The sequence below is a fragment of the Myxocyprinus asiaticus genome, chromosome 23 (genome assembly GCF_019703515.2).
Source record: "Myxocyprinus asiaticus isolate MX2 ecotype Aquarium Trade chromosome 23, UBuf_Myxa_2, whole genome shotgun sequence".
NCBI lineage: Eukaryota > Metazoa > Chordata > Actinopteri > Cypriniformes > Catostomidae > Myxocyprinus > Myxocyprinus asiaticus.
Genome location: NC_059366.1, coordinates 812135 through 837849, shown reverse-complemented (window position 1 = coordinate 837849; position 25715 = coordinate 812135). Strand labels below are relative to the sequence as shown.

The window sequence follows — 25715 nt, the reverse complement described above, 5'->3', positions numbered from 1 at the left end:
GCGTAATTGTCATAAAAATAATGTCATAATGCAAAAATGGTTCTTCCTAAAGTATGCTTCATTGTTTTATGCTAAATATACTTTCTTATTTTGGGATGAAATATGACTCGGAAATTGATAAATCTCACAAAAACATGTCTAACTTCTACAAAGAGAAACCAGTGGCATTTTACACTCTGGGAAACAGATGTTAAAACTGCTGCCATGCAGGTTAATGACAGATGTGCTCTTAATGAAGTCTAGCTAATATATTATTGATAAAACTGCTGGGATTTGAATTTGGTGAGTAAAACTAACAGTGCTGAATATTATCAGCCATTTCTGGCTGAGCAACAGCGTAATAAACTCTGTTTGCATTTTGTTGTCATGAAATATTGTAAAACACTAGAGCTTTAATGGAATTTCACAATTCCCACTGTCCCATTGTGTTTCCCTATAAATATATTTTTCACAGTACTGTTTAATACAGAACATTTAATATTTGACAAACTAAGACATAATACATAAACTAAGAACATAGAGGAAAAAAAACATGCAAATGCTCATAAGTTAAAACATTCTAGTCTAAAGCATGTCTAGGAAAGTGTGTTTTTCAGTGTAAAAATCGACAGTAAACAAATTCAAAAGCGTGTAGTGTAATCTGACTGCATCATTTTCCATTTTAAGCAAGATGGATCATTGACTGACTAACCTAAGAGTGCAAATGTAAATGTGTGTGGGCAAATTTAGCAACAGTTTCATAAGTCGTCACTGGTGATTATAAGACCGTTGGCTATTTGATTCTCCAGGACCAATGCATCATCGTCCTCTTCCTGAAAAGAAAAGGAATGATTATAAAGCCTCAGTATGAATGCATGTGAAAGTAAAGTACTGTCTGTATGCATGTAGAAGAAAGACAGTAAATCATGGGTGAACAACACACCTCGTCTCTCTCTTTGTAGTCTTTCTCTGTGCTCCTGTATGATACCACATGGATGAGAGTGTAGACTCTGTAATGGGACACAAGAGAGAGGCCTTAGCTTCACAAATGCTCAAGGCATATTTCAAATGAAACTAATGGTTTACAGATATAATTAGCTATTTGTGCTCTATAGCAACAACTGTTACTGTAGTCAGTTATCAAACTGAAATATTTTTGAAACTCATCACTGCTCCAAATCCATCCACACCATTGGGTCGTTTGTTGATGGTGTTGATTGAACTTTTAGACCGATAATCAATGCCAAACACTTTGTGCCATTAAAGGGATCATGTCATGAGGAATCACATTTTCATTGATATATATATATATATATATATATATATATATATATATATATATATATATATTTTTATATATATATATATATATATATATATATATATATATATATATATATATATATATATATATATATTTTTTTTTTATCCCCTTTTCTCCCAATTTTGAATGCCCAATTCCCACTACTTAGCAGGTCCTCGTGGTGGCACGGTTACTCACCTCAATCCGGATGGTGGAGGACAAGTCTCAGTTGCCTCCGCTTCTGAGACAGTCAATCCGCGCATCTTATCACGTGACTCGTTGTGCATGACACCGCAGAGACTCACAGCATGTGGAGGCTCATGCTACTCTCCGGGATCCACGCACAAATTACCACACGCCCCATTGAGAGCAAGAACCACTAATCGCGACCACAAGGAGGTTACACCATGTGACTCTACCCTCCCTAGCAACCGGGCCAATTTGGATGCTTAGGAGACCTGGCTGGAGTCACTCAGCACACACTGGTTTCGAACTCGCAACTCCAAGGGTGGTAGTCAGCGTCAATACTCGCTGAGATACCCAGGCCCATTTTCATTGATATTTTGACATATAAGAGATTATTGTACTACAAAAACATACCGTAAGATTTAGAACGCAAAGCTTTCTCTCCAGTCCAAAAAGAGCATTTATTGTCTCCACCCTGCAAAAACGACTATTTTTGAAATCGCCCCCCTTTTGATGTAGAATATAGGAATCATTTGGATAGTCCTCCGCAACATACATAATAGTCACGGCGGAGTTGACAGAGAGAGCAGCGGGGATACTGCAACACTGAAAGTGGTACTATTGTAACTGTCATTTGATTTTACCAGCCAAAAAAGTCAAGTTAGATTCCCAGAGGTTTTGTGCTCCTGGTTGTGGAAAAACTGCATCTCTGCATAGTCTTGTTATAGTCAACCCAATGTTAGGAATGAGTGAATAATTCAATCAAAATTCCTGAATGTGTCAATATGGGAATGAATGTTTGGACTCTTAATTCATAGATGAAATAAATTCTTCTGAGAACCGATGTTTCGGGTTTACAAAGAAACTTGTATTGAAAGATGTAGCAGTGGCAACAATAGTGGACATGACAGTAATGCATTAATACATAAGTATTGGGGGGATTCAGTGTGATGATTTTGTTCAGTTTTCTATTATTATTTCAGTCAATGAACTGTTGTAGTTTGATTGTGTGCTTTACAAAAAATGGGACATACTGTATGTTCATATGTTCATATCAATGGTTGCCTGGATTGAGTGCTTTTAGGGGATTCTGTAAATCGCTTGCAAGTTTTCATTCTTTCATTCATGGAAAATACAGTTCCACACTTGTAATGGCAGGTGGGCGTCTGCTTTTCAATGATGTTAGCCAATCATAACAGTGGGCATGTAATAAAGGTGAAGTACACAGAAAACTGAGCATTTCAGAGAGAGGGTCAAATACAGGGTAGAAAAAGGTAATGTATTACTACATTATTACTGTTTTTGTGCAAAAAAAAAAAAAAAAAAAAAAAAACCTTAACTAACGTTATAAGTGAAATTCAAGGAAGAAAAAAATATATGCATGTTATGACCCCTTTAATATATTAGTTATTGTTGAAGGACTAGTGTAATAGCTCGTGATGAGTGTTGTACCTGTGGTAGAGCATAGCCAAGAACTGAACGATAAGAAGAATGGCAAACGACAGCAGGAACATCAAACTCAAAGGCTCCACCTTCAAGGGCTCAGCTGCCAACGATCCGTTTGCAAGGTATTTTGGAATCTTGATGCTCAGAACATCGTTGCCAATGGCTTGAAGGAAAAACGTTGCTACAACCCATAAGACATTAATTATAAAGTACAAAAATACTGCCTGCAAAACAGAGAGAAAAGAAAAGCATGTGTTTTCAAATGAGGTTTTTGCACATGAAATTCGTATTATAAACTCAGCAAAAAACAAAAACAAACAAACATCCTCTCACATTCAACTATTTTTATTTTCAGCAAACTTAACGTGTAAATATTTGTATGAACATAAAAGATTCAACAACTAAAACATAAACTGAACAAGTTTCACAGACATGTGACAAACAGAAATGGAATAATGTGTCCCTGAACAAAGGGGGGGTCAAAAGTAGCTGGTGTGGCCACCAGCTGCATTAAGTACTGCAGTGCATCTCCTCCTCATGGACTGCACCAGATTTGCCAGTTCTTGCTGCGAGATGTTACCCCACTCTTCCACCAAGACACTTGCAAGTGCCCGGACATTTCTGGGGGGAATGGCCCTAGCCCTCACCCTCTGATCCAACAGGTCCCAGATGTGCTCAATGGGATTGAGATCCGGGCTCTTTGCTGGCCATGGCAGAACACTGACATTCATGTCTTGAAGGAAATCACGCACAGAACGAGCAGTATGGCTGGTGGCATTGTCATGCTGGAGGGACATGTCAGGATGAGCCTGCAGGAAGGGTACCACATGAGGGAGGAGGATGTCTTCTTTGTAGCGCACAGCGTTGAGATTGCCTGCAATGACAACAAGCTCAGACCATGATGGACCCTACACCTCCAAATCGATCCCGCTCCAGAGTACAGGCCTTGGTGTAACGCTCATTCCTTTGTCGATAAATGCGAGTCCGACCATCACCCCTGGTGAGACAAACCGCGACTTGTCAGTGAAGAGCACTTTTTGCCAGTCCTGTCTGGTCCAGCGAAGGTGGGTTTGTGCCCATATGCGACGCTGTTGCCAGTGATGTCTGGTGAGGACCTGCCTTACAACAGGCATACAAGCCCTCAGTCCAGCCTCTCTCAGCCTATTGTGGACAGTCTGAGCACTGATGGAGGGATTGTGCATTCCTGGTGTAACTCAGGCAGTTGTTGTTGCCATCCCGTACCTGTCCCGCAGGTGTGATATTCGGATATACCGATCCTGTTTAGGTGTTGTTACACGTGGTCTGCCACTGCGAGGACAATCAGCTGTCCTTCCTGTGTCCCTGTAGCACTGTCTTTGGCATCTTACAGTACAGACATTGCACTTTATTGCCCTGGCCACATCTGCAGTCCTCATGTCTCCATGCAGCATGCCTAAGGCACGTTCACGCAGATGAGAAGGGACCCTGGGTATCTTTCTTTTGATGTTTTTCAGAGTCATTTGCCTACCGTCTGTAAGCTGTTAGTGTCTTAATGACCGTTCTACAGATGCATGTTAATTAATTGTTTATGGTTAATTGAACAAGCATGGAAAACATTGTTTAAACCCTTTACAATAAAGATCTGTAAAGTTATTTGGATTTTTACAAAATTATCTTTAAAATACAGTGTCCTGAAAAAGGGACGTTTCTTTTTTAGCTGAGTTTATAATGAAAAAACCATCATTCAGTTGCAAACATTACCTTGTTTCGTAGAGACTTAAGTTCCCGTGTCACCTCCTCTAGGTGAGCTTTGTCATCTACTATGGGCAGTAGATAGCGCTCGATCAGCTTATTCCAGAAATCAGTCTCATGCTGGTAACAGGGAAACAGTTTCATATGAAAGTTTAGCAGAAACAATTTCATGATAATCATAAGCTTGAGTCTAATCCTAATCTACCTCTAAAACCTGAGGGTGTATAAGAATGCTGTTACAAGCCCTAACAGTAGTCCTAAACATAATACTTACAATAAATCTCAAATTGCTTGTCATGATTTCAACTATTATGTTATGTTGCTGGCCCTGAAACAAAATTCTTATCAACCAATCAGATTTTAGGGATGGGAGAAGGTGTACAGTTAGGGTAAGGCAATACAATTGTAATAATAATAATAAAAACATTAAACCATGAACTATAGATAGTTTAACACAAATCTCACAATTTTTTGTTTTATAAAACATCTACAACAGTGATTGTATGGGACATTATTTGATGTTCCAATGTGTTTTCAGAGAACTTTATAACCACCTGCTAGTTGAATCTCCAAACTGCAAATGTAGGAACTGAATTTAGACTTGGCGCTGAAAACAGACCTGCTTCTCAGACATCTTAGCGCAATGACCTATTTCTCAGGGAAATAGCAAATTGTGCTTTGCAACACTTCATTAACATACAATACACCCACAGTTTGTGTGCATACACCCACAATAGCGCAAAAACTCCCACTTACAGCCACTTGCGCTTTGTGCTGGCATGAACATTGTTAAGACATTGCGCACAGTCATTGTGCTGCATCTAGCACACTCACAAAACTACAGCCTTAGGACTTACTAGTTTCGTTTGCCTTATGCATCAGATTGTTTGTACATGAACTGGGGGCGGTCTGTGGTCGTGCCATCTGAGGCTGAGACTAGGTTAGATGTACAGTTGAAGTTAGAGGCTTGAACAACATTATCAAGCCATAATTTCCTTCTGATTTAGGGGTATTTTATAGTAATGTTGAGTTGAGGCCCAGGTATACTTCATTTTTGCATGTTCCGGATCGCCTTGCACCTGGATGACCGCGCTGCCTTTGTGAGTATACTTTTCTGACCGTAAAAGAATAGGAATGCGTTCGATGCATGCGCACTACAACTGCTTGGTGACACTCTTTTAGTACAGTCAATGGCCAGTGCATGCGGAGAAAATGTAGGCGGCTGTGCTGAATTTGCATCACACATACTGTGCGCGGAGCGATCCGCAACGTGCACACCCGAAGTATACTTTGGCCTTTAAGGTTCATGTTAGGACTATGTTTATCAGGAATGTTGTTTCTGGACCAACAAAACATATCGATTCAGCAACATGTCCTACTCATGAAGCTTCCAAGGAACTTTACCTCAGATAGTTTCTCAATCTGTGGAGCCACAAGTGTCCTTTCAATACCCCTCTTGACGCGTCGCTCCAGCCTTTCCATGCGGTTGGTCTTCAGGATGCGTCTGGCCGCTTCATTCAGCGCGTACTGCAGTTCCTCCAGCTGACTTACGGTCAACACGTCTTCAGGACCCACTTTATCCCTCAGCTCCCCGTTCAGAGTGTCCGTGAGCATCAGCACCAGCTCTTCACACAGGTCCTCCTGGTTCTTGTTCCTCAGGGTGTATCGGATCTGCTCTTGAAGATTTCTCTTAAGGTTTGCGTAGGTGAGTTTCTTCAGGAATTCGGTCTTCACAGGCTCCACCCAGTCTGTCCATTACAAGAAGAGCAACTTTTATAATAATTCAATGCAAACATCTATTCTACATACAGGATAGTGCTGTTGATATGAGGAGCATGTAATGATTGGTGTAAATGAAGATGAGATGATATCTCTTACCACTCTCAGGCACAACTTCCTCTCCATCAAGATTATTGTAATCATCGTCATAATCATCGTCATCGTCATAGTCTGTGTCATCATTAAATGCATCAATTTTTTTCTCACAGCTTTTGGAATTCCCACTGTAATTTATTTTTGTTAGATGGATCAACCATTTGCACCTTCACTGTAATTCTACTGTAATTCAAACACATATTCACTTTCTTTACCTTCTCTCCGAGTCTTTGTCTGTGTCTGTGTCTTTTTCCCTATTTTCTGGCAGACTCTCTTTGGACTCGTCTGTCTTATGGGTCTCTTCTTCATTGTAGTTCAGGATATGCTTGTCAGTGTGTAAACAGTGTTGGCTTTCCTGTGTGCTCTGAGCGATTGGCTCCTTGGGCTCAGTTTTGGCAGCATGTGACTTTGGACTGACAGTTTGCTGGATTTGTTGAAGGACTAGATTTTCAGTCTCTTGGGTGATTTGGATTTTCATATCCCAACAGCAAAGTTTGCAGTCACGATCGCATACAACACCAACTTGCTTTTTTTGATCCTTGGCCTTGTTGGATTCTCGAGTGCCCCAAGATACGATGTGCATATTGACTAGAGAATATATTGTGAGGAGTAGATAGCCACTGGGAATACAGATGAAGTACATTAGACCATAGATGATCAAGGTGAACTCTTGAGGGTGAAGGATGGCCGTCACCATATACAGGATTGCACCAGACACCAGGAAAAGTCCAGTCGGAGTTATGAATGTTCCTTGTATAACCATGTCACCTGTAACAAGAAGTCTCATGAGATTGAATATCTTTTATTTCCAAAGCAATGTGTTCCACCAAGAAAAACCATGATGTATAATAAAGAAACGGGCAATGGTTACCAATAATGGAAAAGAAGGACGCAGTCATCAGGAATGCATATATGACACTGAGAATGGCGGCAATCGTGATTTGGAAGTTGGCTTTGGCCGTAAAACATATGATCATGTAAACAAGCGGAGGTAGAACGGCAATTATAATGGAAAGAGTGCCTGGAATTCCGAACACAAATTGGAAAGCTCCTAAAAAAGGAGAAAAAAAAGGACATTTATTGTTTATCAAGCTTACAGTACAATGAACAGACCATTGTTTCACCTGTGGTTTGATAACATCTCTTATTCGTGTAAACAAACAATATTGGCCGGACTTTGCACCATCATTTCTATGACTTTATAGTTCCACAGAAACAATTGTTATGCACTCCTGAGAACCTTAAACCTCTGAAGCTAAATTTTTGGACATGCACCATAAAACATTACAAAACATTATAAAATCAATATTAATAAAATCATCAGTCCTTGAAGATGAATTGTAAAGGGAGTCACGTGGCACCATGCGGGGGTTGGACGTGTGAACGGCGAGCTCTGCGCACTTTACTAGTTTTGAATCCTATTTATGTCGTAAACCGGTGAGATTTATTACACCCTACTACATAACTGTTCTATGAAGTCAACATGTCAAAGAATTAAAAATCCTCAGGCTCTGGAGATATTAAAAGACACTTAGTGCTCAAGCTGATACCCCAGACAGAGCCGCAGACCGGGGACTCAATTTGGACCGCGCAGTGGGAGAAATTCAACGTCAACTGTCCAGCATGTCTGTAATGCTGGCGAAGGTCATGGCGGACTTGAAGGATCTTGCTGTAATACGTTGATCGATTACTATGATGGAGATGAAATTCATTGAATTAGTTATAAGAATCGGGGACGTCGAGAAATGGATAGATTATCTGGAGTCATCGGAGAGGGAATTAGCTGCTAATCTGCTAGCGTCCAAAGCAGATTTGGAACGTGTTTGGGAAAAATTGGAAGACCTTGAGAATCGTAATCGGTGAAACAACATCCGAATTGTTGGAATTCCTGAGCATGCGGAAGGCCGAGATATGGTGAAATTCCTAGATGAGCTCTTCCCGAGTCTGCTCGACATAACAGGCCATAAGCTGGAAATCGAGCGAGCTCACAGGATCCCGGCTCAGAGATCGGCTGAGGGAGACAGGCCCCGATCAATTCTGGCCAAATTTATGAGATCATCCGATAAAGATCTTGTGTTAAGCGAGGTGAGGAGTAGAGGAAGGCTTTTTTGGAAGAACCACAACATTTTCTTGTTCCCGGATTTTGCGAATTCGACGAGAGAAACGTGATCGATTCAAGGAACGCAAGAAACTCTTACATCAATGGAAGGTCGCTTTTGCATTGATGTTTTCGGCCAAATTGAGAATAGATACTAAGGATGGCCACAAAATATTTATATGCCCACAGCAAGCAATGTCTTTCATAGAGACAATGGGGTGAGTAAGCCATTTGGTGATTTTCATGTTGCCCCCAAGTGAGCTTGACTCGCTGAACATTCACTTGACTGTCTGAGGAAGCTGGGTGCCTTTTTGATTCTTTTTGTGTTGATTCCGTCTAGCAGCTGGAGTTTGTTTTGTGTAGTAACACTCCTTCAAGAATCTCTTGCATCGACGGAGGATTGCTTTTGCACTGATGTTTCCGGCCAAATTGAGAATAGATACTAAGGATAGCCGCAAAATATTTACATGCCCACAACAAGCAATGTCTTTCATAGAGACAATGGGGTGAATGAGCCAGTTTAGAAGGATGGACGCCGGTTGGCGCTGTCATGCGTGGGGTTAATGCGCAAATTTTTTTTTTTTAGGTTTGTTTGGTTCGGGGGGAAGTTTGGGGTTTGACTGTTGCACTAATGTTGGAATGTGGTCTTTATAATTTTATTTTTGACACACAATCTATTTTTTCTAATATGTCAAAATGTCAAATATTAGTATGAGCAGATTCTCTCTCTCCACGTGGAAGGTGAATGGGTTGGGGCACCCCATAAAAAGAAGGAAGGTTATTTCTTTTCTTAAACATAAGAAATATGATATAGTGTTTCTTCAAGAAACGCATATTTCCCCGCAGGAAGCTGAAAAATTTGGGAAGATATGGGGTGGACATGTTTTCTTTAGTGCTGGCTCAACTAAGAGCAGGGGAGTCATTACATTGATAAGTAAACATCTACAATTCAAATGTTTCAAACAGAGTAAAGATAAATTAGTCATTATTGTTTTAGCAGAAATTCAGGGGCAAAGGTTGATTTTGGCTAATATCTACGCACCTAACGCTGATGACCAGGGCTTTTTTATAGATCTTGAAGGGATGTTCCAAGCCACTGGCACCCCTCATGATATAATATTGGGAGGAGACTTTAATCTTTTGATGGACTCAGTCCTTGATCATAGTGCAGCAAAAGTGTGCAAGCTCCCTAGAGCAACATTGATGCTTCTCAGGATGTGTAAAAATTTTGGCCTTACAGATATTTGGAGACTTTTGAACCCATCTGGTAGGGACTATACATTTTTTTCATCAGTCCATAAGATTTATTCTAGAATAGATTTTTTTTATATCTAAGTCCCTCATTTCATCTGTTGTTGATTTCTCAATTGGAAACATCTTAGTCTCAGATCACGCCCTGGTGAGTTTAGAGGTGTTGCCACATACGGAGAAAAAGAATTCATATTCAAATGTCATATATTCATAATCATATTCATTAATGTTGGTGCATTAATGTATCCCTTTTGCAAAATCCTGAATTTCAACAAATGTTAAAGGCTGAAATTAATGTTTATATGGAGACCAGTTGGTCCTCAGTATCCTCTGTAGGCATAGCTTGGGAGGCACTTAAAGCAGTTCTCAGGGGCCGGATCATACAGTATGCATCCATTCACCAAAAAATCCAAAGCACGAGAACTTGTGGAGTTGGAAGAGAATATTAAAAGTGCAGAGGCAGAGCTGAAGCGCCGAATGTCATCTGATGGCCCCAACTGAAATACAGATATAATGTAGGTGGAGGGTGAAGGTGGAGTTTTGGCTATTCAGGGCAAGACAGTCATACTTTGAGTCGAAGGACAAAGCAGGGAAGTTTTTGGCTAGATATATAAAAAAGAAAGAGTCTTTTTCTACCATTCCCTCAGCGAAATCTGCTGGTGGGGAAATATTGATTTGGTAGGCCAAAATTCTGGCTAACCGATTAAGTAAAGTTATGACATCTCTTATACATATAGATCAGGTGGGGTTTATTCGGGGCAGCAGCTCTTCTGATAACATTAGTCGTTTAATGTTAATGTGGTCAGTGGCGAATGACCACACTTCGGTCACGGCCATCTCACTTGACGCCAAAAAGGCATTTGATATGGTAGAATGGGATTATCTTTTTAAGGTTTTGGAAATATATGGGTTCGGGAATACTTTTATTGGATGGATTACGTTACTTTATAGACACCCGGTAGTGGCGGTACAAACAAATGGATTAATTTCAGATTATTTTACTCTGTTTCACCATTATAGTTCTGTCTTGCCCTGGAATCATTAGCAGCTGCGATAAGAAGGGAAGATGATTTTCCAGGGGTGGTGGCAGGAGGTATGGTGCATAAGCTTTTGCTTTATGCAGATTATATTTTATTATTCATCTCTGACCCCATTAGATCTATGCCTTGCCTCCACAGAATTATTAATTCCTTTTCTAAGTTCTCGGGATACAGAGTCAATTGGTCTAAATCCGAAGCTTTGGCTCTGACAGTGTACTGCCAGTAACGGCTTTCCAGCCAGGCACCTTCCAGTGGCCTAAACAGGGCATTAAGTATTTGGGCACTTTATTCCCAGCAAATTTGTCTGATTTAGTTAGTGTTAATTTTGACCCCTTAATAAAAAGGTTTTTGAGCGATGTGGGCAGGTGGGCTTCATTACATTTTTCTATGATTGGGAAGGTTAATGTTATTAAAATAAATTGTATTCCAAAATTCAACTACCTGCTACAATCTCTCCCTGTAGATGTCCCCCTCTCTTATTTCAAGCAATTTGATAGCATAGTGAAGTCCTTCATTTGGAATGGTAAGCGTCCCAGATTACATTTCAATAAGTTACATAGGCCGATTGACAAAGGTGGGCTAGGCCTACCCAAGATTTTGTTTTATTATTATGCCTTCGGTCTCAGACATTTGGCCCATTGGTTGCTTCCACCTGAAAGTGCCCCTCCCTGGTTTTATATTGAACAGGAAGTTCTTGCCCCTATTTTGCCATTGCAAAGCCTTTCTATCAAACTAATCAGAGAAGTTAAGTTACACCCCGTTATCTCGCATTTGCACTCGGTATGGACAAAAGTGCCCAGAGAGTTTCATTCGGACATTTATTTAAATGTTGCCTCAAGCATATGGCTGAACTCTAAATTATGTATTAATAAGTCTCCTACACTCTTGACCTGTATGAGAGTGGAGTGTTGAGGTCTTTTGAGAATTTGGTTCAACATTTTGGGATTCCCAAATCTCAGTTTTATAGGTATTTACAGCTGCACCACCTGCTCTGTATCGTTTTTGGGAGTAGCACACACCCCCCTAAAGCGGCAGATACTCTGGGAGTGGTGATTACTGCTTTTGGAAAAGGTCATGAGGCATCAGTGTATTACTTCCTGCTAATTCAGAGTCTGGGGGACGGAGCTTCAACTTCTCTCAAGAGATTATGAGAGAAAGATTTAAACTTGGTATTGGAGGCGGGAGTGTGGGCTAGGATTCTAAATAATGTCAAATCTGCATCTAGAGATGCAAGGGTTCGCCTTATGCAATTCAAGATTTTACATAGATTTCACTGGACCCCCTCTAGATTGTATAGGCTTGGTCTTAAAGACACACCCACCTGCTGGCAATGCCAATCAGAAGTTGGAGACACAACCCATGTCTTTTGGTGGTGTGTTAAGATCAAAGATTTTTGGTTGAAGGTTCAGAGTTGTTTGTGTGACGTTTTGGGCACTCAAATTTTACTTTGCCCCAGACTTTGTATTTTGGGCGATGGGGCGGTCATAAATTTGGGGGACAAACATATAAAAATGTGGGTTCTGACCAGTATTATGATTGGCAGACAAATTATTTTAAGGGGTTGGAAATCGGACAGAGCGCCATCATTTCCAGAGTGGTGTGCGGATATTGGGAGGGTGGCAGCTTTCGAGGAGGTGGCAAGCAGAAGGCTGGGGTTTGGGGACTTGTTTGTCAGAAAATGGGGTAATTATTTCACTGTTTTGGGGGACTCTCGGGGAAGGGATGGGGAGAGAGAAGTCTAGTTTAATTATGTATGTTTATTATATATTTAAATGTTTATTTTTTTTGTGTGTGTTTTATTTTATGTGACCACAGGGGTGTTCTTTGGGGGTTAGGGTGGGGTTGGTGATTGGGGAGGGATATTAGTGGGGGTTAAATGTTAAATGTTGATTCGGTGTGTATGTGTTGTGTTTTTCTCTGTTGCGTTTTTTTTATGTTTTAATTACAAAAGAAGATGAATTATATACAGTATTGTAAGTATTTTATACACTTTTAACTACTGCATATTATAAGTTGAAATATACTATATTAAAACTTCACCCTGCTGGAAAAACAGGGCATACTAATTTAAGGAAGTGAATTTGGTCAACTAGTTAAAGCTGTGTTTTGGAACGGTTGAGATGGTCTACCATGTCATCCTTAGCCCCATGAACTAGTAGCCCAATTGATCAACCACCTAAACCGACTTGGACCAGCTAATGACCATAACCATTTAGAAACCATCAAAAGCTAGTTTTAGCCAGATTTTTCAGCAGGTCAGTTACTTAAAACCCTGTCCTGACTTTCCTGAAGCAGAGGATGTGAAGGTGTCTTGTTGGATCACAAGATCTTTGAAACTGTACCTGCTATCATGAGGGTAACAGATGCAGGTCCCAGGATGGAGGAGGCCACGGTGAAGATCTGGTACAAGATGTACAGTATGGATATGGAAGTGTTCCTCTTGACCGTTTCTGTCCCGCTGTGGAGCAGGTCCAGAGTGTTGGCCAATGTAGAAGGACCCCATCGGCGTCTCTGGTTGTAGAACTCTTTGAACTCTTGAGGTGAGTTGGTGTACGCGTCTGAGGCAGCATTATACTCCACCCTCCAGCCCTGCTGAAGGAGAAGTGTGCACAGCCAGCGGTCCTCACCTACATATAGATATACGGTTGAGCACCCATCCAATATATTGAACACCATATGAAATAATCAAAGAATTTAGCTTTCTTTCTTCAAATATTTATTCCAGAAAGAGCAAGGATTGATCTGGTATGCCAATATCTCCTTTGCTGATCATCTAACAGTTGAAACAGGAAGCTAACCTTGATCATACTGCACATACTCAGAAGCTCTGGTGGCTTTGGTGGTGTATCGTTTCAAGACGTTATCGTCCATCAGAGCAGAACCTCTGAACAGACTGAAACATCCTGGACTGCATAGAACCGACCCAAACACGTGCTCTGCTGTCTTCTGTAGCCAGTGACCTACTGCATACTCAAACTTCTGGTACCACACCATCGGTCCTGAAACACATTCACAGCATCAATGAAGAAGAATTGAGGAACCAACTCAGGTTTGAAAAATTGAAAAATGTAATGGTAATGTGTTATTAATGCATGTTTTAAGACAACGCAAAGTCAAGTTTGATTATTTATTGTTACCAAGCAACGTCACAACTTGCCGGATTACTATAGTCTTTGACTATTGAGCAGTCACAGGTGTGCATATGTTGTCTCTTTTACGATGACAACATATACACTGAGATCATCCATTCAGAATTTAGAATCAGAACTATCAGTTTTATAATATTTATAATTATAATAGTTTTACTGCTCAATTCAAGTTTTATCATGTGAAGCTGTTTTTGCCCTGATGTTGGACTTATCGTTTATTTCTTATAAATATTCTTAAATTTTGGTTTAAGGTCCAAATTATGAGAGAACATAATCAAAGTACTTTTCAATTGTAAAGTATTTAATTAACTGGATAATCAAAAAGTATGGTAAGCATTGGCACTTGGTTGACAGTAGCCCACTGGTGGGCCATTTTAGCGTGTTTTATGATATAATATATAACCTTTAATATCAAAAACTTAACGTACAATAATAAACTTGGTATCATATGAAAGATTAAACACTTGAAATCCATCCTATGAAGTCTATTTTGCAATCAAAACATTACAGAGTTAATTGTAATTTAAAATACTACAAAAGTTGATATTTGTAAAAATGAGACAGTATTTATTTTTCATATTTTCTGCTTATGATCCGATCGGATGATGGGAGGAAAACCAGCATGCTTTTGAAGGTAAGGGTACACTAAAGACAATGGACATTTTATCCAAAAAAAAAAAAAAAATGGGGCAAAATTGGGCAATAAAATGACTGATCATCATTTGCTTGCGTAATCAATTCATATATAATGTCTGTTTTCAATTAAAAGAAAAATCGATTATAAAGCATATTTTATCAGTCAGCATTGAGGGCTCCCCTATTCTGTGGACTCTTCGTGTGCGGGTACCAGCTAATGCGCTAAAGGCTACTATGCCATGTGTTCATCCACGGTGCATTTATGGACCAGTCAGATCATGTTATTGTTTTATTTAGTGGTATAAACAAATGATTTTAATAATTTATGGCAGAAAAAATATTGTGTTTATTAGAAATATAAATAGTTGCTGGCCTCAACTGCTAAGAACACTTACATTGTAACCATGCATTATAAAAGTAATTATAATAATTATAATCTGTGTAAAATCTAATATAATATTTTGCAATAAAATGCAGTGTCTTTTATGTGTGGTTAGAGTGGTACTTCTGAAATTACCTTTGTTTATAACACTTACTGCATATCTTAATGTCCCCATCTCCTCATACAACTTTTTTTATGAAAAAGCACCTTGAGCTGTCCTTTGAAAAAGCATTCATAAATATCATCCTTTCATTGTATCATTCTCAAATTTATATCAAGACATGGTCAGACAAGTGGTTTTGGCTCCACAGTGTTTTTTATTTATTTATTTTATGTCATTTCCTGCCCTTTTTCATAGATTTTTGTATTGTAATCTTTTTGTTTTGGAACCTGGCATGTTTTCTCCCTCGGTTCAGTTCGTTTAGATATATATGAACATGGCAATCGCACTCGGATCTGATTTATAACCATTTAAATCTGAGTATATCATTTTTTATCCTGTACTCAAAAAGAGTAGTTATCAGGTTTTAATATACAGTATAGAAAAAAGAAATTGCCAGTGAAAATAAGAATATGATATAACATTACTCATACTGTGATGAAAAATGTTGGTCACACCACCCATCCCCAATACTGCATATGAGCGCTTTTATACTCTGGGTTTGTCTTTACGATAGCTCACCAGTGTTATCAGATTTTAAATGGTGGGTGTCGTGTTTTATTGCAATTATTCATCAGATAATTTTTAATAAATCTTTCTCCACCATTCACAGTGTGGTGCAGCATACATTTTAAAGTATCAAGATTGAATTGTATAATTGTAATTGTAAATTGGATTGCCAAAGTGCTGTCAGGATTTATGTATGTGGACTTTGCGTATTAACTGTACGCAGAGGCGGGCCTACGGGACAGGCAAGACAGACAATTGCCTGGGACCCCAAGCTGGGAAAGGGCCCCCTGCAGACAGCAATTACAGTACTGCAATTACATAGCAACAACACTTGAAACCAATGATTGGCAATGCTTAGTACACTAGAATGACATTTTTGAAAACCTCCTAGGGGGCCCCCATCCCTTTAGCTACGATCAAATTCAAGTAAGAGCAGGATGCAGGCATCATGGAGAGGATGTCCAATGTACCAATCTGGGAGTCAGAAGAGGAAAAAAGAATGAGATCTAAATTGCACCAGTTAATCTTTGTGAATGAAGTGCATATATCCGATGACAACACATATATCCAAATTTACATAGATAGGAGACGTGTTAGCGCAGAAAGCAATAACAATGACTTCATTTAAATACTCGAGACACAGCGTAATTTCAGTGCTGATTGCAGCTGCTAAAATATATTAAGGGTGGTTAGTGAATAAGGCGCAGGATTTTGTGCTTGAAATTCCACGCGCGAAAGTGTGTGGGGGGGGGTGTTGCCTAGGGCCCCCAGAGTCCCTAGAATCACCTCTGACTGTACGTTTATTTATTTATTTATTTATTTATTCTTTCTTTTTACCCATTCCAGTGGGGTGAATTCGTCCGCAGGCTGCTCCCACGTTGTCATACATTCTCAGTCGGTCGACGAGCAGAATCAGAGCAGCCGGGTGGAAGTCTGTGTCTCCGTCCAGGGCCATGATATATGTGTTGTCATCGGATATATGCTTCCTTTTACTGTCATTATCATGAGCGGGTAGCAGATAACTCTCTCCATCTAATGATATGAGACTGGCACGACACGGGTTATTTTGTCTCTGTAACAACACACAAAGGAGAGAACTCAAAGTCTGGTTTTATATTAATGTGACAACTATATTTAAAAAAAAAAAAATGATAACATGTGAGTGGTGCTTGCTTGTGCAAAATTCACTACCATGATGCTAGTGTGTTGCTATGCAGTGGTGGTTGCTAATGCATTGCTAGGTGGTTACAAAGGTGTTCTGGTGATGGCCAGGGCATTGCTATGCTGTTGCTGGGGTGTTGTGGTGGTTGCTAAGGCATTGCTAGGTGGTTACAAAGGTGTTCTGGTGATTGCCAGGACATTGCTATATGGTTGCTAGGGTGTTCTGGTGATTGCTAAGTTGTTGCTAGGTGGTTGCTGGGGTGTTCTGGTGATTTCCAGGGCATTGCTATGTGGTTGCTAGAGTGTTCTGGTGGTTGCTAAGGCATTGCTAGGTGGTTACTGTGGTGTTCTCATGATTACCAGGGAATTGCTATGCTGTTGCTAGGGTGTTCAGTTGGTTGCTTACTGGCTCAAGTCAAAAGAGTCCACCCTCAAGTCTCCGATTTAGATATGATAAGTCCATCCCTGAATTTTTAAATGTTTTTGAATTTAGTTGTATTGTCCACCACATGAAAATTGTAAATGCAAAAGTCTGATTGTAGAGCCGAGGAGGGCGGGGCCAGGTTGGAATGAGACACACCCGGTCCCCAATCAGCCTGATGGGGCGCGCGAGGGATAAAGGCGGCCGGGGACGACAGTTCGAGAGAGAGAGAATTACAGACAGCTGTGCTGTGTTTTTAGTTGTGTGTTTTTGGTTGTGTTCTTGGTTAATAAATTATTATTTAAGTTGTCAAGCCGGTTCTCGCCTCCTCCTTTCCTCTAAACCCCCTTACACAGCACAGCTGTCTGTAATTCTCTCTTTCTCGAACTGTCGTCCCCGGCCGCCTTTATCCCTCGCGCGCCCCATCAGGCTGATTGGGGACCGGGTGTGTCTCATTCCAACCTGGCCCCGCCCTCCTCGGCTCTACACTGATCACTTAGAAAAGTAACAGCACTCCTTAACAAGCTACGTAATTTGAAGTATAATTCATGTCTGTAGCACAAACACCTTGAAGTTTATCACTTAGTGTTAGTGGCTTGTTCAAGTAACAGACCATATGATTATTGTAATAGCGATACTTGCCTTAGCAAACACCACTAATGAATGATTGAAAAATACAGAAAAAACTTACTGTTATTTTCTGAGGGTTTTTGACATTATATCCTTTCCAACCAAGCAGGTAATACAGGTACATGATCTGAAAAAACATTCAGTCTGGTTTCACAAAACATTCATGTATTTGCTTTGGGTTTCAGAGATTCTGAATGATTAATTACAGTGAGGAATAAGACATTAAAGTTTACCTGTGACCATCGTTTTTTGTTTCGAATCAGTTGTTTGTCTTTCAGATGAACATAAAGCATGTTTCCCTCTGGCATAACAAACACAAGTCGACCCCCATACGGAGTTTCAATGATCGAAACCTCATCAGGCTCCTTGTTTGTAAATACCCTTTGGGGGGATGAAATATCATTATCATCAGGAGTTTTCAGACATTCTGTTCATATGAGTCACATACCATATGCTGATAATGGACAGGTAACCTTTGCCTTACCTGTACACCTCCATGACAACATGTATAAGGTCGCAAACGTATGTGTTGACAAGCTTTTTCTCTGTGTCTTTTTCTTTCATGAAGGCATCATCAACGTAAATATGGCACTCAAAATCAAAGCAATCCTTGTGTTCCTCTTTGGGATCCCCTCGGTATCTGTCCAATCTGAAACCAACAAATAACATACCATCAAGCAAAAGTATGAAACAACTGAGCTGTAATACAGTAATTTTACATTTGATGCTATTGGCAGGTGCTTTTATGCAAAGTGACTAACAGTGTGTTCAAGCTGTACTGCACATTTTGTCAGGTTGTGTTTTCCCTGGGAATCAAACCTATGATCTTGGTAATACAAGTGTCATTGTATGCGCTACCAGTTGAGCTATAGTAGCACTAATGCTCACACATCAGTGTGTAAATACCTGAACATTGAGGTCAAGATTTTCAGCATCTCATCATATGTTTCATGCCACATTGTTGCACAGAGGTAAATGACACAGTTTTGCACATCATCATTACTATACGACAGAAAGAAAAAAGAGTAAACAGTTACATCCTGAAATAACCCTAATATACAAACTATTTATTGATTAAATTCAATGCACTTGTACAGTAATGGATTTAATTTCATATATATCCAGATTTAAGTTAAATGCACCTCTCCTTGTTCCTTGTCCGGACGACTTTCATTTTGGTGTTTAGCAGCAGAGACAGATCGATGAAGGTGGATTCATACAGTCGACGCACAAACAGCTGTGACGTGCGTTCGATTCTCTGCACCCTTATTCTCCACACGTAATATGTGCATGCCATGAGTCCGAGCCACATACAGACCCCCTCCAGTGCCAGCATGGAGAAAGGCCACATTTCGTACGGACTGTTGAGTGAAGTCTTACAGATACTGTTGGAAATCTCCAGAATCACGACCGGGGTGGTGTTTGTCTCCTTGATATCTGCAAGTTTATAACAAAATGGCCAAATTGGATTGGTAATGTTGATGAAACTGTATGCAGCAGATTCAGTTAAATGGGATAAACTGTCAGCTTGTGTCAAGAAAAGCGTTATTCCCAGGATTAGTGTAGCTGGACCGGCTAGTGAAACCGGGAGGGCAAAACCAAATCGCACCGCATGGATCTTACAAGCCACGACTCCAAACCAGTGGCACGCAGCCGAGCAGAATGTTTGCAGGAAAAACACCACCAGGCCGATCTCTACTGCACCATTGGCTTTGGTGTATGCAGTCCAGTCAATTTTAACTTCAGCAATCAGGCCGTAATAAAGAAAGTACACCCCCATCGTGATTACGATTCTAACGAAACTGGTCACAAGATAAACAGTGTCTCTGAAACCGTCTAATTCACTCAGCATCTCCTGAATGTTGTTGCTGGCCTGTAATGGGTTTTCCCACCAGTTCAGAGAAACCAGCAGAGATGCAAAAATCGCAATGCCGACATACACGTAACTGACCTCCTGTTGACCCGGGACAAAAGAGGAAACTCTCACGTAGTAGTCGACCGCCAGTAGAGCGTAACCGCTGAGCACCAGGATGAGGGAGCATATGGGGTAGATGATCATCCAACTCTCCTTCTGCAGGCGGAAGACAATCTGGAGGACAGACGACAGGATGCAGATGCCTCCAGGGATACAGAGATTTGTGAGAACATCAAACTGAGGCATCACAACGAGCACCAAGATTGCGGTCCCAACAGCCACCAGACTCTCAATTGCACACATCTATGAGAGCATACACAACATCGTTAGTCCTCGTATCTTTGGAGGAACCACAATTTTATCTAATAGTGACTGATTCAATTTCTACATGCTAAACAATCTTCTGGTATGCGTCTTCCCTGCTGAAATAAAAAGACCTGCAGCATGTTCTAACCAGCTAGCATGTTCCAAAAAAAAAAAAAAACGGCTTGACCACCTTGTCCTGATCCAAGCCATACTCAGATTTTTCAGACTGTTAGTTGGTGACATACATGATGTGTGCTAAACGTTTACCGTATGTCTATGTCAACTCACAATTCCCAGTGTTCTTGGGTTGGGGGGAACGTAGCTCTTGAAGACACACTTCCACAGAGACTTGAGGAACACCATGAGGTTTGGGGTCACCACGACACACATCAGCAGAAGTGTGTAGAACTGCCGGTCCACTTGACTTCTCAAAGACTTCGGACTGGACAGAGTGGTCAGAACCAGCAGAGAACCCTAAATACAGATAAACCGCCATAACTTTGACTGGGCCACAGCACGCATGCTAAATTATCATCTATAGATGAGGCTGAATTAAGTCTCAAATGTCAACGTTAATGTTGGAATGGTTTCTTTGAAGTTATGTAATCATCAAAAATTCTGCAGGGTAAAATTCTTGCTAGCGATTATTGACTATTATTTGCAACTGTAATAAGAAATGTAAAATTGCAAAGTTGCTTAGAAAAAATGGTTCAAATTCTAATTATTTAAAGGCTGTGTACATTCTTGAGATTTTTGGTGTTCTTCTGATTCAAATATTCAGTGATACTGTGAATCTGATCCCATGCAAAAACCAGCGTCATTTTTTGCAAAATGATAAGAAGTGGTTCTTTACACGAACCATGGCATTTCTGAGGTGAAATGTCCACTGTGTGCTGCTCAAAGCAAGTTTAATTGTCAAACAAATTAGGTTTTTAAGGTTATTCTCTATTGAGTTTTAAATGAACAAAAACAACTTCCTTACCCTAAACTTTAAACCCAAACCTAATCGAAAGTGTCATAAAAAGCAAATATGACAGGGAAAATTAAATTGCTGAATCAAATACGTCAGTTTATGGTGCTTTAGGCTCACGTGTTGACTCACATGCTCTTTTGGACTTGAATGTCAGTCCAAGCTTAAACAAGCTTGCAAATGTAATTGGCTATGTAATGCAAACCTTAAAATGTTTTTTAACATTAGTCATGTGCTTGAGTAAAAGTGTTTAGATGTCATAAGATAACGCAAAGGAACAGTGAAAAGTGTTTATGAACTGATAATCTGCCATTTTCAGCGCCTCTAGTGTTTATTTCTCTAGGAAACAGCCACCATAAACGAGCCACATAAAAATCATTTTGCAAACATTTAGGTATATGTGATTCTATGTGACCAACTAGGATAGTGCCAACCTCCAAATGTCTGACTATAACTTGACAGTACAGTCATACAATAATGATGCAGAATAAAACATATCAATAATTCAACCACTGAGTGAAAACATTCATACAAAAAATGACACGCAAATGACATATCGTAGACCAAGAATATAATGGATCCCATTGTTGTGCCAGGAACATTCCGTGCCATCATGAATTCCCGTACACATCGCCATGAAGATAGCAATCAAACTGTGATAAACAGTGATGGGTGGGGTGTTATTAGCCTCTATAATTACTGATAATCATGTAATAGACACGTCAATAATTGTTGATAGACAGTCGTTGATTCACCTTGCTCATGACAGCGCTGACCAACACCAGCAGACCCACAATAATAGCCACCAGTTTCTGCAGGAACACAAAGCATGTTCTCTTCTTCTCTTTCTCTGCTCCGATCGGGTTCAGCTGGAATGGGTCCCACGTGTCTCTGTGAAGACGTTCATCATAAAAGACCAAAAATCTCAACAATGAAACTTGGAGCAATGAAATGAAGCTTGATTCCATCAGCTCATTAACACACAACAATAATAATGACAAATGCATTTCCATCCAAAAAAATTAATTAGGTTTATTCAATCATCTGAACTCAGGTGTACATCTAACAATGGCCATTTGTTAGTGAAACCAGCAGTCATAGATGTAGATTTTGACATGTATCCAACAATGTAAAGAAATGTGAAAATAAATGTCCAGTGTCTCGAGTCCAAAAACCCTGAACTCTGAATGTATTTTGTCATTGTTGGTTTGAACTACCTCGTGATTGTATAAATTTCAAAGTGAATTGTGATGGTGGAATGGTAACCAGTAACATAGATATTACACTGATTGAGAGTACCGATTCAGAAACAGGTTCAGATTAGTTGGTATATATTAGCAGTTTTTTTAAGTTTTGCAACCCAGTTGTGAAAGAGTGTTTGAGAGGTGACAGTATAAGGCTAATAAACAAAAATAATTAATAACTATCATTGATAATTAACTAAAAGTAACGATGCTATCTTAAAATTTTCTGTAGCATGGCAGTTGCTTAGTAGCTTTTTCAGTAACAAGCTCATTTTCCCAAGAAACAGTGGTGTAATGTGACAAAACACTACATCATTGTTTTTAATGTTACACTGTACCACCTAGTAAGCGTAAAATGTCCTATACTCTCATATTTAGTGTTGGGAAGTCAGATTGATTTTAGTGAACCATTCATTTAGTGAACGATTCACTTCTCAAATATCTCTGTGGCATTTTACATCTTTTTTGTAGCTAATTAATTTCTTTAAAGCGGCTGTTCGTTACAATTTTTCTGACTACCTTTTATAAATTAGGTTGTTTCTAGTTTTATGTTTTTTTTATTTTTTTTAATTTTATTTATATTTAATAGTTTGTGTTTAAAGTAACTTTAGCTGGCTAATTTAATGCTGTCACCCTAATTTTGTAACTTTTAAAATACAGTTGCATTTGTTAACATTAGTTAACTAAATTAGTTAACATTAACTAATAATGAACAGCACTTATTCATGTTGGTTAATGTTCATTTCAACATACACTAATACATTTTTTTAATTAAAAGTTGTATTAATTAGCATGAATGCATTATGAACTAAAATGAACTAACATTGATCGATTGTATTTTTACAAATCAACATTAACCAAGATTAATACATGCTGTAAAAAACATTGTTCATTGTTAGTTCATCATACATAATGCAGTAACTAATGTAAAACATGTTATGTATTTAAAAATACATTTCCCCCTTAAATAGAATTATTTATTGTTGTTGTTTTTACTGTTGTTAGTAGCTTGTGCACCTTACTACTTTTTCAAAGGGGTCGCTTAACTGTAGTTTTATTACTGCTTGTTTAATTGCAGTGTGTCAATTTAAAGTTTGTAAACACACACACACACACACACACACAAAATCTACAACTACAACAAAAACAACAACAAATGGTCTGCACTTATATTGCTTTTTTAACCTTAGAGGTTCCAAAGCCTTTTACACTGTGACTCATTCACCCATTCACGCACACACTCACACACCAATGATGGCAGGGCTGCCATGCAAGGTGCTACCCTGCCATTGGGAGCAACTTGGGGTTCAGTGTCTTGCCCAAGGCACTTTGGCATGTGGAGTCATGTGGGCCAGGAATTAAACCGCTAAACCTGCGATTAGTGGCCAACCTGCTCTACCACCTGAGCCACAGCCGCCCCAACAACAACAACAACAACAACAACAACAACAACAACAACAACAACAAAATACTATCCCATTATTCCAAGCACCACCAAGAGTTCATTGAGGGTAGGGTACAATGGGGCTAAAGGCACCCCTTAAGGAAATGTAGCTTTTTTTCTGGTCACAAAATGTATGAAGTTTTTTGATAATATCAAAAAAATGATTGAATATTGATGGAACAACATAATTTGTGTGAAAAGAAATAACAATGGAAGGCAGTTTCGATTAAAATTCAGTTTTTAAAAATACTTTGGGTAAAAGGCCCCTAGGGGGTTTAAAGAGATATCATGTAGATTCTGGGGCAATAGTTATAGGGCACAATTTGTCAACTAATGCAAATAATTTTAAGACAGCAAGGTGTCTTAAAATTAGGATGATTCTTACTCAAAATAACCACTTCAGAAAAAAGTCAACCATTTCCTGTTAATTTCAACACATTTGGCTTTTTGTTACATCTCAAGTATTCTATGAGCCCACTTTGAATATTCTTCATAACAAATCTATTCACCCCACTTAAGAAAAACAATGTGTTTTATAGGGGCTTTAGCACCTGCAACGGGAGGCTTTTTACCCCAAATGCTATCTTTTCACGTGTTGGACAGTTACTGAAATTTTTTTGATTTATTGACCTTAAAACTGAAAATGATAAATAAGTATTTAGTCTCAAAATAAATGTGATAATTTCCAGGATATTCATTAGCTACATAAATTTACATCATTAAAAAAATATATTACATATTAGATCAAATTGCCTCAAAATCAACCTTTAGACATTACAAGCAATGATCTCATGGAACAGGAACACTTTGCAATTCATAGTGTCAAACATGTGTTTAGGAAAGTCCTGTAGTAGTTTTGATGCTATTTAGTGTATTGGGAGAAAACAAAATCAATGAGCCTATTACACCACGGAGCCTTTACCATTGTACCCTACCTTTTTTCCCTCTCTATTTTATTTTTAATATGCATGTCTGTTTTCCTAATTTAACATGCCTAATTCAGCAAACACTAAATTAAAATGAAAAGGAACCATTACTACATAAATTCTTTTGATCTTGATTTACTGATACTGTCAATAAAGAACTGAACATATCTGTATTCAAGAACAAAACATTCCTTGTTACAATTTCAAAAGAGTGATTGTACTGTATGTATTTTTATTTTTTTTTTATACCTGTGTCGCCCTTCCCGCTTGCGTCCCCTTTGCTTGAGTTCCTCCATATCTGAACGCTCTCAGTTACTCCACTCACCTGCGGTCAGTTATGTTGTAGTTACCAGAGAGAATTTGACTTAAATCACATCTTGAATAATGGGTGGAATCTCAATGCTTTTATGGTCATAAAAGAGTTCAAAGATCTGTGAGTTTCATCTCAATCTAACAGCCTTATTACAGCCCTGATAAGAAACCATATTCCTGACTTGGAGCAAAGTTCAACATCATTACAATATTCCGTCTGTCCAAAGTGAGGTTTCATCTGAAGAAGAGAGACAGACAGAAATATTACGAGGAAATAATGAAATGGAAGGCTCGAATAAGCTAATAATTACTCATGCCTTCATGAACGCAAGAGAAACATTTTGAGGAGCTTTATAAGCTGTTGTCAAATAACTTCGTTGAAAATTAATTACCATTTAGGTATCTCAAAAACACACTTAGTACACGATATATTGATAGGAATAAAATAAATAATAAATATTCACACACACATGTTGGTGCAGCTATCATTATGAGGACTTTCTATAGACATAATGATTTTTATACTGTATGAACTATAGATTCTATCCCCTACCCCTAACCCTACCCCTAAACCTAACCCTCACAAAAAACTTTCTGCATTTTTACATTTTCAATAAAACATCGTTTAGTATGTTCTTAA

General features: G+C 39.1%; 1 protein-coding gene across 1 annotated transcript; it reads right to left on the bottom strand.

Annotated features, from left to right (window-relative positions):
- Positions 1-581: 581 nt before the first annotated feature.
- On the bottom strand, positions 582-25059 carry chs1 (chitin synthase 1). The gene is made up of 19 exons (XM_051651127.1): positions 25013-25059; positions 21905-22040; positions 20468-20653; positions 19101-20176; positions 18865-18960; positions 18443-18607; positions 18192-18339; positions 18020-18085; positions 16584-16818; positions 13708-13908; positions 13252-13536; positions 7392-7571; positions 6736-7288; positions 6524-6648; positions 6050-6393; positions 4655-4765; positions 2921-3138; positions 923-989; positions 582-812 (listed from the first exon to the last, which is right to left on the bottom strand). Exons 1-19 carry the CDS (start codon positions 25057-25059, stop codon positions 738-740), a joined length of 4314 nt encoding a protein of 1437 aa, XP_051507087.1. The 3' UTR covers positions 582-737.
- Between the last annotated feature and the right edge of the window lie 656 nt (positions 25060-25715).

Excerpts from the sequence above, each read along its gene's own strand:
- chs1 (XM_051651127.1), bottom strand. The coding sequence starts at position 25,059 with ATGGAGGAACTCAAGCAAAGGGGACGCAAGCGGGAAGGGCGACACAG. Across the intron at positions 20,177-20,467 it reads ACCCAAGAACACTGGGAATT|ATGTGTGCAATTGAGAGTCT; the intron begins GTGAGTTGACAT and ends ATGCTCTCATAG. Across the intron at positions 13,909-16,583 it reads AATTCACCCCACTGGAATGG|GACCGATGGTGTGGTACCAG; the intron begins GTAAAAAGAAAG and ends AATGTGTTTCAG.